This window comes from Melospiza georgiana, chromosome 2 (assembly GCF_028018845.1).
Source record: "Melospiza georgiana isolate bMelGeo1 chromosome 2, bMelGeo1.pri, whole genome shotgun sequence".
In the NCBI taxonomy this organism is placed as follows: Eukaryota; Metazoa; Chordata; class Aves; order Passeriformes; family Passerellidae; genus Melospiza; species Melospiza georgiana.
The window spans coordinates 80,409,137-80,424,330 of NC_080431.1; the positions used below are offsets into that span (position 1 = coordinate 80,409,137).

At 53.3% G+C, this 15,194-nt stretch overlaps 2 protein-coding genes across 2 annotated transcripts; one reads left to right on the forward strand and one right to left on the reverse strand.

The window, feature by feature from the left end:
• Positions 1–277: 277 nt before the first annotated feature.
• CDCA3 (cell division cycle associated 3) lies at positions 278–2,644 on the forward strand. The gene is made up of 5 exons (XM_058018586.1): positions 278–391; positions 465–594; positions 675–878; positions 1,808–1,929; positions 2,331–2,644. Exons 1-5 carry the CDS (start codon positions 278–280, stop codon positions 2,460–2,462), a joined length of 702 nt encoding a protein of 233 aa, XP_057874569.1. The 3' UTR covers positions 2,463–2,644.
• Positions 2,645–4,253: 1,609 nt separating this feature from the next.
• Positions 4,254–9,188, reverse strand: GNB3 (G protein subunit beta 3). The gene is made up of 9 exons (XM_058018263.1): positions 9,132–9,188; positions 8,589–8,627; positions 8,335–8,441; positions 8,162–8,225; positions 7,886–8,048; positions 7,720–7,786; positions 6,617–6,818; positions 5,317–5,533; positions 4,254–4,360 (listed from the first exon to the last, which is right to left on the reverse strand). Exons 1-9 carry the CDS (start codon positions 9,186–9,188, stop codon positions 4,254–4,256), a joined length of 1,023 nt encoding a protein of 340 aa, XP_057874246.1.
• Positions 9,189–15,194: the final 6,006 nt, after the last annotated feature.

Here is a 15,194-nt window from a genome sequence, read left to right on the forward strand (position 1 = left end):
TCCGGCCATGGCGGGAGGCGGTGCCGGGCTCCTCCACCAATAACGGCGCACCGAGGGGTGAGGGGGCGGGACAATCTGCGAAGATTGACAGCGGGGCGAGGCGGGACGTGACGGGCGGGGACTGCGGAGTCGACGGGCTGGCGGGGCGGGGAGGTGGGCGTGGCGCAGCGAGCCCCGCCCCCTGCGCAGCGACCAATGGGCGGCGGCCCCGCCCGGCGCGCGGGAGATTCGAACGGCGCGTCCGGCGGGGCCGGGGCGCAGTGCGGCCGCCGCCGCCATGGGCGCCTCTGGCAGCGCCCCGGCCACCCCGGCCGCGCCCCGCAACAAGCACCTGGCTCACGTCACCGATCCCCGCTCCCCCACCGCCGGCATCCTGCGCACCCCCATCGAGGTAGGCGCCCCTCCGCCGCCGCTTCCCCCTGCGTGTCTCCGGCCCGCCGCCCCCACGGCTGCCCTCTCCGCAGGTGGTGAGCTCCCCAGCGGGCAGCCCGCAGCCCAGCCCCGCCGAGGCGCCGGCGGGCACCGGCCAGGAGCGGGACCCACGGTCGCCCACGCCCGGCATCTCCCGCACGCCCATGAGAGCCGTGTCGAGTGGTGAGTGAAGCGGCCGTGGGCGGGCGGGTTGGGGGCTGCCTGACTCGGAGGCTCACCCCGGTCCCCTCCGTCCCCGGCAGACAGCGTGGATCGCCTGGTGAAGCAGCTCAGCGAGGCCTTCGGGGCCGAGGCCGCGGCCCCCGAGCCGGCGCCTCCGGGAGCGGCGGGCCCCGCCGAGGAGCCGGCCCAGCGGAGTGCCCCGCCCGCGGGCCAAGGGGCGGAGGGGCCGCCCTCGCCCAGCACGGCCCGGCCCGCCCGCCCGGCCGAACACGGCCTCGCCTCGGGTGAGTGCTCGGTGCGGGGGTGACGGGGCTCCATGTGCCCAGAGAGCTGCCGGGATGGGCCGTGAGCAATCGGGGCTCTCGGCACCGCCTGGCTGGGGTGCCTTGTCCAGGCGTGCTCTCCGCCAGAGCCTGTCCCGCCCCCAGTTCGGCTGGGTCCCACCGCCTGCAGCCTCTGCGGCCCGGACACCCTCTGGGAACTGCTATCGAACAGATTTCTGTCCAAGCATGAGAAATTGGTTTTAAACGGTATTCAAAATCTAGAGGTATACAACAGCTCTTCCCCAATCTCAGATGAGTGTTTGACTGTGGAGGCCTGTCCAGAGGGACCTTACAGGTTTTCATTGGAAGAGCTGTGGAGCAAGGGCGGGCAGCACATCTCTGTGCTAAGGCTGAGCAGTGCTAAGAGACTTGGATACAGACTGTGTTTAAGACAGCTCTGTGCTGAGCACTGCTCCTCAGAGAAGTGGCTGAGAGCTGTTCAGCCTGGAGAGGAAAACGCTCAGGGGGTATCTTGTTAATAGATACAAGTACCTGAAGGAAGGGAGAGCCAGGCTCTTTTCAGAGGTGCCCAGTGATGGGACCAGAGGCCAAGGGAACGGAATGGTACACAGGAAACTCCTCAATATCAAGAAACACTTTTTTTTTTCACCATGAGGGTGACCAGGGAGTGGAGCAGGTTGCTCAGAGAGGTTGCAGAATCTCTCTCGGTTGAGATATTCAAGAGACACCTGAACATGGTCCTGGACAATGGGCTCTAGGTGATCCTGCTGGAGTAGGTCTTCTAGAATTCACTTCCATCATCAACCTTTCTGTGATCCCTTTGCCTCAAAGCCCCTGGGTAAGTTTTTGCTAAAGGCCCTGAGGCATTTAAAATCCAGGACCTTTGAGCCTTGTTGTGATGTGCTGGTGTGTTTCCTTTTGTCAACTAGTGAGCAAGCCCGTGAGACACAAGCCCAGCAACAAATTCATGGCAACATCTGGAGGAACTGGCCGCTCTCCCCTCAGCATTCTACGAGATGATAATTCCCCCAGTGCTCCTGCCCCTCGCCAGGTAAAGCTTAATGGGTCAGGCTGAGGGAGGGAGATTGAGCTGAAAAAAAAAAAAAAAAGCCAAATCCTTCAATTTCTGTGTTTGTTATGGTCCCAGTTGTGAATTGTGGCCTCCTAGGCCTGCAGAGACTAGAAACTTCACAAATATTTTTCTGTGGGTCAGTCTTGTCACTAAATGCCTCTGAGTCTTGTTCAGTGTCTGTCTTTGGCCTTACTGTGAAACTGTCAGTTTCAGTTCATTCTTTCTCTCTGGGCTGTAGAAAAAAGTCACTCTTGTATGTTGTCACAAGAGAGTCCAAGCTGAATGGCCTGAAAATAGGCTACATATTCTGCTGAGAATTAACTAACCTTTGATCAACCTGTGTTTTATACTCTGTGTTTGGGTTTTTTTTATTTCTCTAGGGCAAGAGGCACGTGCTGGGAGAGAACCTTGGGGAGAAGGAAGTGGATCTGAGCAGAAGCCTTAAATCTGGGAACTGTGCTTGGAGTGACTTGAACAAGGAGAACCAGCAGTGCCCTTTTGTGGAGAACTAGACGTTTCTTTTTTTCAGGATGTTGCTATAATTTGCTCCTATGTTTTGAGAATTTTCTAGAGGGAAGAAATCCTACAATAGACTGAAACCCCAAAGCAGTGGTCACATTTCTCACCTATCCCTGCTGGGGAAAGATTTCTCCCTCCTCTTCCCAGTTTGTCATGTGTAATGTACAGCACAGTCTTTGTCTCTTTTACTGTATATCAGCTGTGTTGGTTTTTCCATAAGAGTTTTTATCTCTAGTAAATAAATTTGTGTTCAACCTTTGCTGACTGTATGTCCTGATGTTGTGCTTGCTCAGCACAATATTTTCTCTGGGACAAGGGCTCAGGAGCAAATAGTTCAGCCTTCCATTAGCCTTAAAACTGCCTTGGGGCATGCTGAAGGGTATGGCCTTGAATCCATGTACAACAGCATGAGCTGGGAAGCTGCAGCTCCCTGCAGGAAACCATTGTCTATCCAGTGTCACCTCTGGAGCTGTACTGCTCCTACACTGGCCTCAAACCGAGGTAGGCAAGGGTCTGTGTGAGGATGACATCCAAAATAATGTGAGACAATATTGTCCATTGATATTGACCTTCTGTTGGTAAGTTACTCTAAGCCTTGTTGATCTCCACAGCTCTCCCAGCAGAGCCTGGGGCCCCCAGGATGTTGCTCTGAGCCAACAAGTGGAATAGGGGCTGAAAAAATGGTTGTGTAACTGAGCTAAAATATCCAAGCTTTGAAAGGATGCACTCACATCTCACTATCCCAACTCCAGCCTGTTCTCACCTACAGTCTGTGAGGAACACCCTCCCCTGGGGATGTGAGCTGAAGCAAGGGCTGTGGATGAGGTGTTGACTGGTTGAGACCAGCAGGCAACAGTCACAGGAAAGGAGTTCTGTTTGCAGTAGCTCATTGCAATGCTGGAAAGAACACAGCCTGCAGTGCTTCTGTGAGCTTTCTTTATTTGCCTGGGCTATGAAGATCTAAACAGTGTTGAAAACATGGACTGATGGCTACTGGTTAGACAGGGTCACCACACAATGCAGGAGTGAGGCAAAGAGGGAAGGAACAGCAAGAAGCAGACAACAAATAAGAATAAACATAATATTCCCTGATATTCTGGCAGGTCTTGAGGGCTACCTTTCTGCCATTTATGCATAGATAAGACTTGAACTAAGACAAGAATAAATATATTCCCTGCTATTCTGGCAGGTCTGAAGGCTGCCTTTCCCCCTTTATGCATAGATAGGACTTGAGCTAAGTGTGCCCTGGTGAAAATGAGCCAAATTTACTCTAGCTTTATGTTTGAGGTGGTGCCATAGAAATCTCAAATCCAGTGTGTCTTGGGCTGTCTGCATGGATACAGGACAGCTGCACAGAGAAGTTAGGTAGAGTTAAAGCAGGGAGAGAGCTTAGTCTGGGGTGGGTGTTGCATGAGGGGTCCTCAGGAAGAGGAGGGGTACCAGTGTGGGCAGAGGTGTTTGAAGGAAGGTGCAGGGTGTCTGAATTGTACTGCAAAATCCTGAGACGTAAAGAACAGGTCTTCAAGCCTGCACAAGGCTGGAAACCGCCGGGGCTGTTTAGAGATGGAGAGAAGGGCCAATGCCTGTGCTCCTGCTCCCCAGCTCCCCCTGCTTCTCCTCCCTGATCTCCTTTCACTCTGGGAGACTCCTACAAGTGACCTGTGTCTAGAGACAAGTGGGGTGGTAGGTAGGCATTTCTGTTGTGCTCAGCTGCTGATGCTGTGTTGCATGGGCTCGGGCTGTGGGCCGTGCTTCCGCTGCTCCTCCCCTCCCTGCTGCCGTCCTCAGTTCCAGATCTTGAGGAAACTGTCCCAGGAGCCAGTGGCAACAGCCATGCCATCCGCCGTCACCCCCAGGCAGCTCACTCTGTTGTCGTGGCCTGAAAGGATTCCTGTGGAGGGAAGGAAGAGGTCAGGCAGTGAAGGGGGGCCCTGTGAGAAGTGACAAGGTGGCCCTGCTGAGGGGACACATGGCACAGGCTGTGCCCACGTGCTGTGTGCAGCCCTGTCTGCTCCTGCACAACCTCTTGCAGTCAGTACGTGGAGAACAGGAGCAAATGTGCCAAAGAACTTTTGTGTGTGGTGTACAACCAGCACCCAAGGGGTTCTTGGGAAGGTAAAGTCAGCTGAACCTCATACAACTGCTTTCTCCCTGGCCAACTGAACCTCGTAAAACTGCTTTCACCCTGGCCAGCTCACTCCTCATGCAATGCTTTCACCTGGCCAGCCGACTCCTCATGAAACTGCTTTCACCCTGGACAGCTGAATCCTCAGAACTGCTTTCACCCTGGCCAGCTGAACTTCATACAGCTGCTTTCACCCTGGAGTGATGGTAAGACTAAGATAGGATGGGGTCCTTGGTAAGGCTGAGAAACAGCAGTGCTGTTGATGGGCTGCGTTTCATGACTTTTCAGAAGGTAAGGGCCACATCTGAAGGAAAAGTGCTGTGATCTGTCTATGAGCATCACAGAGTACCCAAAGATGTTGGATGGAAGCCCAGGTGCACGCTTGGCTTGGTGCCTGGCCACCAAGTGGCACTGTGAGTACCTGGAACTGGCAGGCCATGAGGAAACAGGATATTCTATTGGTGGTTGTGAGCAGTTTTAGCTAATGGGAACCTTTTTGTCCCCCTTGATCAATGCTGTTTAAAGGCTTGACTTCCTTAACATTAAAAACAATAACTCCTCTAGGCCAGTGAGGGTTGGCCTAGTTCTGGTGTGCTCCCTAAGCACGAGGGAGCTTTGCTGGGTTTCAGTCACTATAGGATGTCTTCCTACGTTCAGGAAAAATAAATGCCTCATTATCCCTGAGGCAGGGAGGGGAGGAGGGACCTCGAGGAGGCACTGACCCACACGCTCTGCTTTCAGGGAGTCCCAGATGTTGCAGTTGAAGTCGTCGTAGCCGGCGAAGAGGAGGCGGCCGCTGCGGGAGAGCGCGATGGAGGTGATGCCGCAGATGATGGTCTCGTGGGAGTACATGATCAGCTCCTGGTCCGCCCGCAGGTCGAACAGGCGGCACGTGGCGTCGTCGGAGCCCGTGCAGATGGCCTCGCCGTTGGGGAAGAACTGGGGAGGGCACACACCGTGTTTGAGTGAGGCTCTCCTCAGATCCCAATGGAATTCCTCAGCTCCTCACCCCCCCTGCTAAGCACGGGGAAGCCACGGAGGGAGGAAAACCTGGTGGGACCAGACACTGGATCGTGGAATTTGAGTCTGCTGAAGGGGGAGATTGATACTTCTCATAAGGCCTAATAAACCCCTTCCACTCCAAGAAAACAAATGGCCTAAGCTGTTGCAAGATATCTTAGTGCTCGAGGAAGGATTATTTTAACTCCAGCTGTTAGGTTGGGCCTTGACAAGTGTCCACCCATTATCCCCCAGCTGAGGTCTGACATAATTCTGGCTACCAGAGGCTTCCTCTGTCTGATCCTCATATCCCAGCCTTCTCATACATGCTCATTTTCTGTGGTCTTGCTCTGAGGAGTAAATAAAGAGCTCCTCAGGAGCAGGTATGGCAGAAAACCATTTGTCTGGCAAGGTAGCCATGGGACTACTGAGGAAGGTTTCACTAATTGAGGTCAGTGGGAGGGTGGTTTGAGCAGCAGACTGCAGGAAGCTGGCATTTGCTTAGCTACATGGAATAGTCCTCCACGTGTCTTGTCCTGCCATCTCTGCAGCTCTGAGGGAGGTGCTTCCTCCCAAATGTCTGAGCTGCCTCCCATCAAAATTTGATCTTCGGAAGATCTCCCTGTGATCCCACCTCTTCTGTCTGGAGCTGACCTCAGCTGAGTTAGGTATTTCTGCTGCCTCACTTGCATCCTGTGCCAGGGCTGCTGGAGCATGCCTGAAGCACAGCTGCCAACAGCTGTTGTGAGCAAAGTTGGACCAGCCCCTGTGTCAGGGTGCTCAGCTCCACAGACCACAGTATGCTGCCTGTTCAAGACTTGGATGCTTTGCTGCCTGGGGAGAACCCTCCTCCAAACTTCAGTGAACTTGGGCACTCCCTGCTTCAGGCTGGATATGGGGCCAAGGTCTAAGACCCCTGTTACCCTGCTGACTGCGACAGCTTCTTTCAACCTTGTCCCAGGGCTCTTTTGGAGCTGTTCCACCCCCCATTCTCCTCCCCAGCCCTGTGCAGAGGGTACGTACGGAGATGGCGTTGATGTCGGACTCGTGCCCGGAGAAGGTCTGGCGGCAGGAGCCCTCCCGCACGTCCCACAGTTTGGCAGTAGCATCACAAGCCCCCGAGATGAAGAGTTTGAAGTCAGGGGAGACGGCCAAGCTCATGCAGTCTCCAGTGTGACCAATGAACACAGTCTTCTGCTGCCCCGTCTCGATGTCCCAGAGCGCGCTGCAGGAGGGGACAGGAGAGGAGAGGGGCTCTCAGAGCCAGCCCAGGCACAGCAGACCCACAGCCAGGCTGAGGAGTGTCCCACTCACAAACAAAAGGAGGGAAGCCGTGGTTACTGCATGGGAAAATGGGTGAGAGCATCCCTGGATCCGCTGTACACAATATCTTCACAGCTGTTGTTGGCAGTACCTTTGCCAAAACAGAGTTAGACTAAGGCTGGGGGTGTGTGAAGTTTGGCATAGAAGTGTGACAGCTGAAGGGAATACTGAGAGACAGTAAGAGGGACACAGACAACAAAAAATAGCAAACAGCTGAGAAAAGTCTTCTGTGTCCATGCTCATAAGGTGCAAAGCTCTTGTTCAGTGGGATTCCACAGCACAGCAGGCAAACAAACCCCGTGTAACCCTGATCTCTGATGGAAATGCCACATTTCCTTGGCCAAAAGGTTCATCCAAAGCAGGTATTGGGATGGGTGGGGTAAATAAAGACTCAGGACTGTTCAGAATCACAGCACGGTGAGCCCTGAGAACCAGGAACAAAAGGATCAAGGCAGTACCTCTGCAGTGTCCCTTGCATAGAGGGCAGGACTTGACAAGTGGAGAACATGTGCGTGCTCCACAAAAAATTAAAACTCTTTCTGTCCTGGTATAAATGACACTGTTCTTTGTGAGAACTTTTGACATGGTCCCTACTGCTTGACCTGGCCTCAGCTGAGGAAAGAAGCACCTGCTCTGCCAAGGGAGGAAGAATGGATGGGGCTTCCTAAGGTGCTCCATGTGGCCTCCCCATTGTAGGAGCAGTTCCTCCTTAGATAGTGGAGGGCTGAAGAGCACAAGGACTGCACTTGCTGCTGTGCTAAAAGCAGAGATCATGGCACCAGGATGCAGGAGGGAGCACTCACCATGTGGTATCGCCAGAGCTAGTCACAATGTTGTTGTCATCAAGAAATCGGCAGCAGGAGAGGTATCCTGGGAAGGGGAGCAAGCAAACATGAGAAAAGGGGCAGGGACAGAAGGGTGAAGTTTGGAAGCAGGGGGCACCCAGTGGCAGGCAGGGAGTGCGCACACCTGTGTGGGCTGAGAGCTCCCTGCTCACTTTGACGCTGCCTTCACGGGACTTGAGGCTGTAGATGGAGCACATGTTGTCAAGGCCTCCACAGGCCACAAAGTTGCCAGAGGGGGCATAGGCACAGGTCATGACCCAGGAGGAGCGCAAAGGGATGGCATGGACCTGGGGGACCAGAAACCGTGTCAGGGCTCTTGGCAGCAGAGAGAGCAGGTCAAGGACACCATCTCCAAGAGGAACCACTCCAGCATCCCGGTTTGCAGCCACCTGGCTCCTACCTTGTTAGTTGTGTATGTGTCCCACACAATCAGTTTCCCATCTTGTGAGGCACTGACCATAAGTCTGTGAGAAAGGAACAAGGTCAGGTTAGTGGCCTTCTTCCCATCAGAACCTTCCTGCCCCTCACACCCATGTGCTGTCCTGCAGCCAGCAGGCCAGCAGCAGCTCTCACTTGGAGTCTGTGGACCAGTGCAAGGCGTAGATCTTGGCCAGGTGTCCCCGCAGGGTCCTTCGGGTCCGCATCTGGATGCGTCCGACGACCTCCACTCCAGACACAATCTAGAGAAAGCGTGGTGGGAGAGAAAGAATTTATCTTGGACTACCAGTACTGCTTTCCACATCTCCTAACTGCCTCCTAACTCCTTCCTGACTGGGCACCAGGCCCTCAGAGTGGCGCTAGCCTGCCCAGACCGCCTTGTCCCTTACCTGAGCAAGCGTTGTGTCTGCACAGGCTTTCCGGGCATCCTGGAGAAGAGACAACAGCAGATGAGACAGATTGAAAACATGCAGGGAAGTGATGACAAGTGAAATTTGGGGTCATTTTCTGAGGGCTACTAGAAGTAGGAACTGTGGCTTTGCTGTGTTTGGATTGTGGTCAGCAATCTTTGTCTGCAATTAAGACACCTTGACACCAGTCAATTGTCAGGGACGTGAGCCAAAATTTGCTCAGCATCCTGTTTGCTGTGCTACACCCTTTCCATAGACCCTCCCACCTGACAGATCTCAGAGACAGAGGAGATCCTGGGGATTCATGACACTTGTGGGATCCCTGTCCCTGTTCCTCTCCCTTTCCCCCACCATGGTGGGAAGACGCCCATTAGCATTTAAAGGGCTGTGGAGAGCTGCAGAGGGCTTCAAGAATGTAGATGGAGAAAGCCCAGCTGCAGCTTGTGGCTGAGGAGGAAAGTTTGGGCATGCATTGTGGGGTAGACACGCTCTCAGCAGCTCCATGGCTGTTGCCAGCATTACCGCAATCTGCTTCTTCAGCTGCTCAGCCTCCTGCTTCATCTGCTCCATTTCCCCCATCTTTCTGACCTAGGGGTGGCTCCTCCACGTGGGGCAGCCTGGACTCTGGGGAGACAGATCAAAGGAGAGAGGTGTGAGTTAGGTAGGACACCAGTGTGACTGCTCAGTTACAGAAATGTAGGTATTCTGACAAAGGATTGGTGACCATTTCTTGGCTGAATACTCAGTAATGTTGTGCTGTATCTGGCCACAGCCTTTAGCACTTGGGAAGATTGTGCTGGGCCTGGTCAAAGGTCCACTTTGTCTTGTATCCTGCTTACACATACACACACAGAAGCTAAAGAACTCCAGAGCCTCTTGCTGATGTTCTGGCCACACTTGTCCACTCATTTTTAACCTCTCCATTCCAAGCCCTGGGTCCTCTTTATCAGCTTCTCCTGTTCATAGCCGAGCTGTCCATCTCAGTTCCAGGAGGAAGAAACTTGATGGGGGAGCCCATTGGCTATTTCCCACTGTTTGTCCTAAGCAAAGCCTCAACAGGCAGGACAAACCAACTCTCTGACCAAGGAAATCTATGGGGCTGTTGAAGTTCTCTCTCAGAGTTCCCTTCTAGTTTCACATCAAAAACCAAACCAAAACAAACAAAAACCAAACCAAAATAAAACAAAAAGAAAGGCTGATGCCCGGGGAAGGATCTAAGAATAGCATAAGCCGATAGGGGTACAACTCCTACTTGCCCAGCCCCAGCTTTTCACTGACGTCCAAAGCTAGAGCAGCATTACTGTATGCAAGTCCTTGATGTTCTTTTCTTCTGTGCATTTGTCCACACCATTTTTGTGCCCATGCCAAGTTCAGCCTCCTCAGTGCCCCACGGTGATGACTTCCACAGCTGGGTGGCAGACTCTGCAAAGAAGTTCCTGCTTCCATCACTTCCCGGTGGCACTGGTTCCACTTGACAGTAGCTGTAGTTTGAGTTGGAAGAATCAGCAAATAACTGGTCTCTATTCACCTCTGCATCACTTGGTATTTCATACATCTTTGTCATACCCGTCCCTTTTCCAGACTGCAGAGCAAACTTAGTCATTCCTCTCCTGTAAGCTGCTACATCCTATTATCTCTGCTGTTCTGTGAGCTTTGTTTCAGTTGTTTACGGAGCAGAGATGATATGTTTTTGCAGGGAGAGCAGGGAGCCAGAATTGTAATCCATATTCAAGATGCAGGTGTACTGTATCAATATACAGCATCTCTGTTTTGTTCTCTTTCTTGTTATGTGCATTCAAATCTTCACCAGTGATTCTAGCATCTCCCACTTTTGTAGACAAACTTGATCTTTAATTGCTCCAACATTTCACCTGGATAGATGTGAGTGTCCAGATGTGCTCCAGGTGTTGCCCAAGAAATGTTCCAGCAGCATCTGCAAATTTCTCCCAGTTCCTGTGGGTCACATCACTTCCATCCCTGTTGCCTGAAGGCTTAATTTCCTCTGGTCAGTGAGGCTTTGGGTCCTTCCATGCCACATTTGCTCTCTTGCTGTGGGCAAGCACATCAGACCGTTCCCAAGTCCCACCTTTGCTGGCTGCTTGGTAGAGCACTTTGAGTTTCCTTGGAGAATTCCTTCCCTTGAATATCTCCACAGCTTTCCTTTGATCCCCCCAGGCACAGTGAGTTTTTGCTTGTTCAATGATTCCTGAGGCATGGCTTTGAGTGCAGGAAAGAGAACGAGACACAGGTTTCCCCTGGCTCCTGGGAGGCTATCCCAGCAGGAAGCTATTCCAGGATATACTTTGTAGAGAGACTTGTGTCTGCTGCCTGCAAGGCTGGATAGAGGCACAGAACTGCTGACTGCTCCCTGCTCGCTGCCCATGCCCGGGATGGGGCTGCCAGCCCCAGGAAACGGTGAGGGAGCAGGAGGGCAGCACTGCCAGGGCCCAGAGGAATGTGCCACAGCCCCACTGGCCTGGGGCTGCCAGCCTCAGCTCCTTCAGCTACCCTGAAGGACAGGGACAGACCAGCACCTCAGCTGAGCCCATTCCACTGGTTTTTCTTCTCTCATTCCAACAGAGCAGCGATGAGGGGCTCCTCCCAGCAAAGATGCACTGCTGCGCCTCATTGAGGGAGCCTGGCCATGAAAGCCCACCTCTATGCACTTCCCCTCCTTTGGGAAAGGGCTGGCACTCCCCTCCACCTCCCAGCTGACTGACAGAGCAGGGAGATGTTGGGGAAGGCCTTGCAGCTTTCAGTCAGAGGCTGCACATCCTCCTTTTGCTGGGTGTTTGCCCCTCACTTTCAGCTTACAGTCAGACTGCAAGGCTCCATCCTGCTCTGGTCACAGCCTATGGCACACCAAGTGGAACATCTGAACTTCCAGCCACCCTGTGCAGCCAGCCCTACCATTGTAGCCCACACTTTGCCCTTCCCCAGTGTTCCTTAGGACTGATCCATTGATCCTAAGCACTGGATTGTCATTTCCTGCTAGGTAACCTCCTCCCTCTGACCCTCTCCTTCCAGCCTCCTTTGCTTGGTTCCCAAGTTCTTCAGACTGTTATTTTATACACCTTTGGCTCTCTGAGATTACTCTCCATCCACCTGCCCTAATTTTTATTTGTAGACTTCTGGTTTTGCCCACCCAGACCTACACAGAGATGGGAACCTTGTTCTCCCTTCCCTCCAATTTCTGCTCCCAGTGAAGCTGGCTGTACACATCCTCATTACCCATCGGATCCCAGTCTTCCTTTCACTGCTCCTGCTTTTTCACTACTCTCTTCCCTTCTCTGGTTGTTTCTCAACTTTGGCACTAGCAAGGGAATGCCAGTTCACTGCTCTGTAAAGCTGCATGACCAGCTGAGGGGCTTTCGGAGCCATAGGCAGATCAAACAGCAGGGGCAGGATGTTGAGGACGGATAAAAAGGGCTAAATATAGAGAAGGTGCAGCTCAGGACTGTGTCCGAACCTTTAAATCCCTCTGAGGGAACACTCTAAATGAAGTTGGGAATTGTTCTCAGCCTCAGAAGGACAAGGAACCACAGATGAGTGATAATAATAGCTCCATCTTTGCCTGTCGCCTCCATCCGTCACGTCCCAGTGCAATTTGTGGAGAGTGAGGTGTCCCCAGCGTAGTGCAGCTGCCTCCCAGGAGGAGCAGGGCAGGTGTGCAAAAGAGCAGCTCATTATGGTCATGTAAATTTAGGGCAGGAAATGGGAGGAACAAAATGGGAGAAGAACAGAGGAAAGGGAAATGGAGTTTGGCCAAGGCATGTTCCTGCCTTGACCAGCAGGACCTTAGGGATACACATTCCTAGTGGATCTAAGGATCAGCTCACAGCTGCTCATGGTGGTTGCCCAGGCTAGTTTTAATGGGAAAGGCTTTTAAATGGTGCACACTTGGTGCTTTCTGGAAGTAAGGGCTCTTTCAGGGGAATGCTAAGCAGAAGAGGAAACCAAGTCCTTAGGTACCTTTGAAAGAAACGATTCACCACTCTCAGCACAGCTACTGACAGGAAGACCTTGGCACCAGCACTGTTCCAGAGTTTTGCCTCCTGCAAGGACCACCAGGAGCAAGCAGGGCACAGCCAAACAGAGCTTGGGGTTGGCTGGTTCATGCCAGCCCTGTTCTGAGCTCTGAGCTGCGCTCAGCCAGTTCACAGCTCTTGGCTTTGGAAATCACGTTTCATTTCTTCTGCTCTCCAACATGACAGTTCTTCCCCCTCCTGCCTCTTCTAACAAATTTCTTGCTGCAGCACTCCTGTCTGTGGGCAACCAAACCCATCCTGAGTCCTTTGGGGCTCATAGCAGATCAAATGCCTCTGCTGTGGTGCAAGATGGAGGGGGACCTGGAATCATCCATCTCCTGCCTTTTGCTGCCACACCCTGACTTTTCAGAGCAGTGGCCACATCCCTTGCACGATGCCATGGAGGTGGCCCAGCTTGCTCCCTGGGGGCTGTCCCTCCAAGTCACCTGCATCACTCCCTGGTGGGGAAAAGGGCGCAAGGAATGGGTGGGAAAAAGAGGCAAGGTGAACCCTCTTATTGTCTGCTCCTGGGTAGCTCCCCCACGCTGAGGAAGGAGTGGTCACTTTGTGAAATGTTGGGAGAGGGCTGTGAATAATGGAACAGGGAAAGGGGCAAGAAGAAGGACTCAGTGGGAACAGGCAGTGTCCCTGGGTCTCCGTGTAATCCCTGACCAGCTTCGCAGGCTCGCCCTGGTGACCCCGGGCTCCTTGCAGAGCCGGATACAGAGATGATCCCTCTCTCCTGTGATGGAGATCAAAGGTCAGGGTAAAATTACCCTGCTCTGCTCCTTGCTTTCTGAGGCTCCTTCTCCAGCCAGAACAGCAGCCAGCTGCAAAGAGGTGCGCACAGGGTGCACTGGGAGCGCAGGGCTGTGTTCAGGCAGTGAGTGCCAGGTCGATCAGGGGAGGTGTTACCCTCACACTCCAGTCTGGAAACTCGTGAGATTTACCTGCCAAGCGGAGAACAAGCAACCCCATCCCAGTGCAAAACCCCTCCATCACTGTAAAGACATCTCAGTGCTAACCCAACTCCTTTCCATGATCTTACCCTCCCTCATTCTCTGATGGGATGAGCCTTTGTTCAAAGACTCCCCACATCATCGCTCCAAGAAACTCAGGGTCCCAATGCCAGTTTCACCAAGGTGACCTCAGGCATTGCAAGGCAGCAAACTTACCAGGGTCTGTAGAGCAAGGTGGGTTGCAGTCCCCTCTGGATGGGACCCTCACAGCCTGCCTCCCTTGCTGAGAATGGCTCCTCACTGCCCAAAAGTCCCTCGTACCTCTGCAGTCTCCAGGCAGTCCCGTTTGTCCACCCAGCGAGTCCCTCGCTCCCTCTCTGCTCCTCAGCCTCTCCCAGGACTGATCTCCCCATGGGGAGCTGGAAGGCTGTGCACGGGAGGGGTTGGGGGAGGGCTGATTCCAGGAGCAGCGTCAGGCAAATTAAATCAGACACCAGAGACTTGGGGAAATCGGATTGGGACGTAATGCAAAGCAGGTGGATGGGGAGGGGTGAAAAGAGAGAGTAGCACACTGCTCCTGAAGGGAAAGAAACAATCCCAGGCGGATTTGACTCCCTCTGTTTATATCAGCAACAAACTAATAAAGTGAAGATTAGCCAGAACAGCCTAGGATTATCAGCCACTAGGGCAGGGCTTGCTGTACCTCTCAGTCACAGGAATTCCTGTTTTCCCAGGGACAGTACGCCACTCATGTCCTGGGCAGGGTGGAAAGAGGGATGATGCCACCAGAGAGGGCCTGCAAAGGGAAAACCAATGGCAGGGCCACCACACCCTCTCTTGGCTGCAAACGGGGCTCTGGATGGAGAGAACAGAACTGGGCACAGGGGCCAGGGGTGGCAAAAGATTTGGTGGCATGCCTTTTGGCAGCCACTTTAGTGGGATGCTGCGAGGGGATTATCTTGGCCTCAATCTCTTTTAATCTCTCCCGCGGCTTTGGCCCAAGCCTGAGATAAATACCTTTTAACGGATCTCATCTGACGTCAGGAGGCCATCAGTCTAATCACCCAGGCCACCTTTGGGCAAAGCAAGCCAGAGATGTGGACACTGGCCCCTCACCCCCAACATGTCCTCATCAAGCAGGAACCAGCCAGCATCCCCAATGAATCATCGGGATGGACATGTGGGTGCTGGGATGTGACAGGCCCCTCGCCAGGGAGAGGGAATTTGAAATGCACAATCAAACGTTTTCCTGGGACCCTGGGGAGGGGATGGGAAGCAAAAAGTGTTGCCAGCACAGGTTTCCCAGGCCTGCATGTTAAGAAGCGTCAGGATTCAGATTAAGGAAGGACTTCCCTTCCCATGGAGCAGGGGCCCTCTGCCAACAGTGACAAGGGGATCACTCACCCGCCTCTTACACCACAGGCCCTGGTGCTACAGATTTCTTCCACTTGAACTGCACTTGGGGTGTCCATGCACAACTCATCAAGACTTGAGTATGTCATGACCACAGATTGATCTCTTGCTCTAATGCTTCTCAGGAAAAGGGTCACTGCTCTTTTAGATACTCCATATCCACCCCATTCAATTCCTATTTGGCT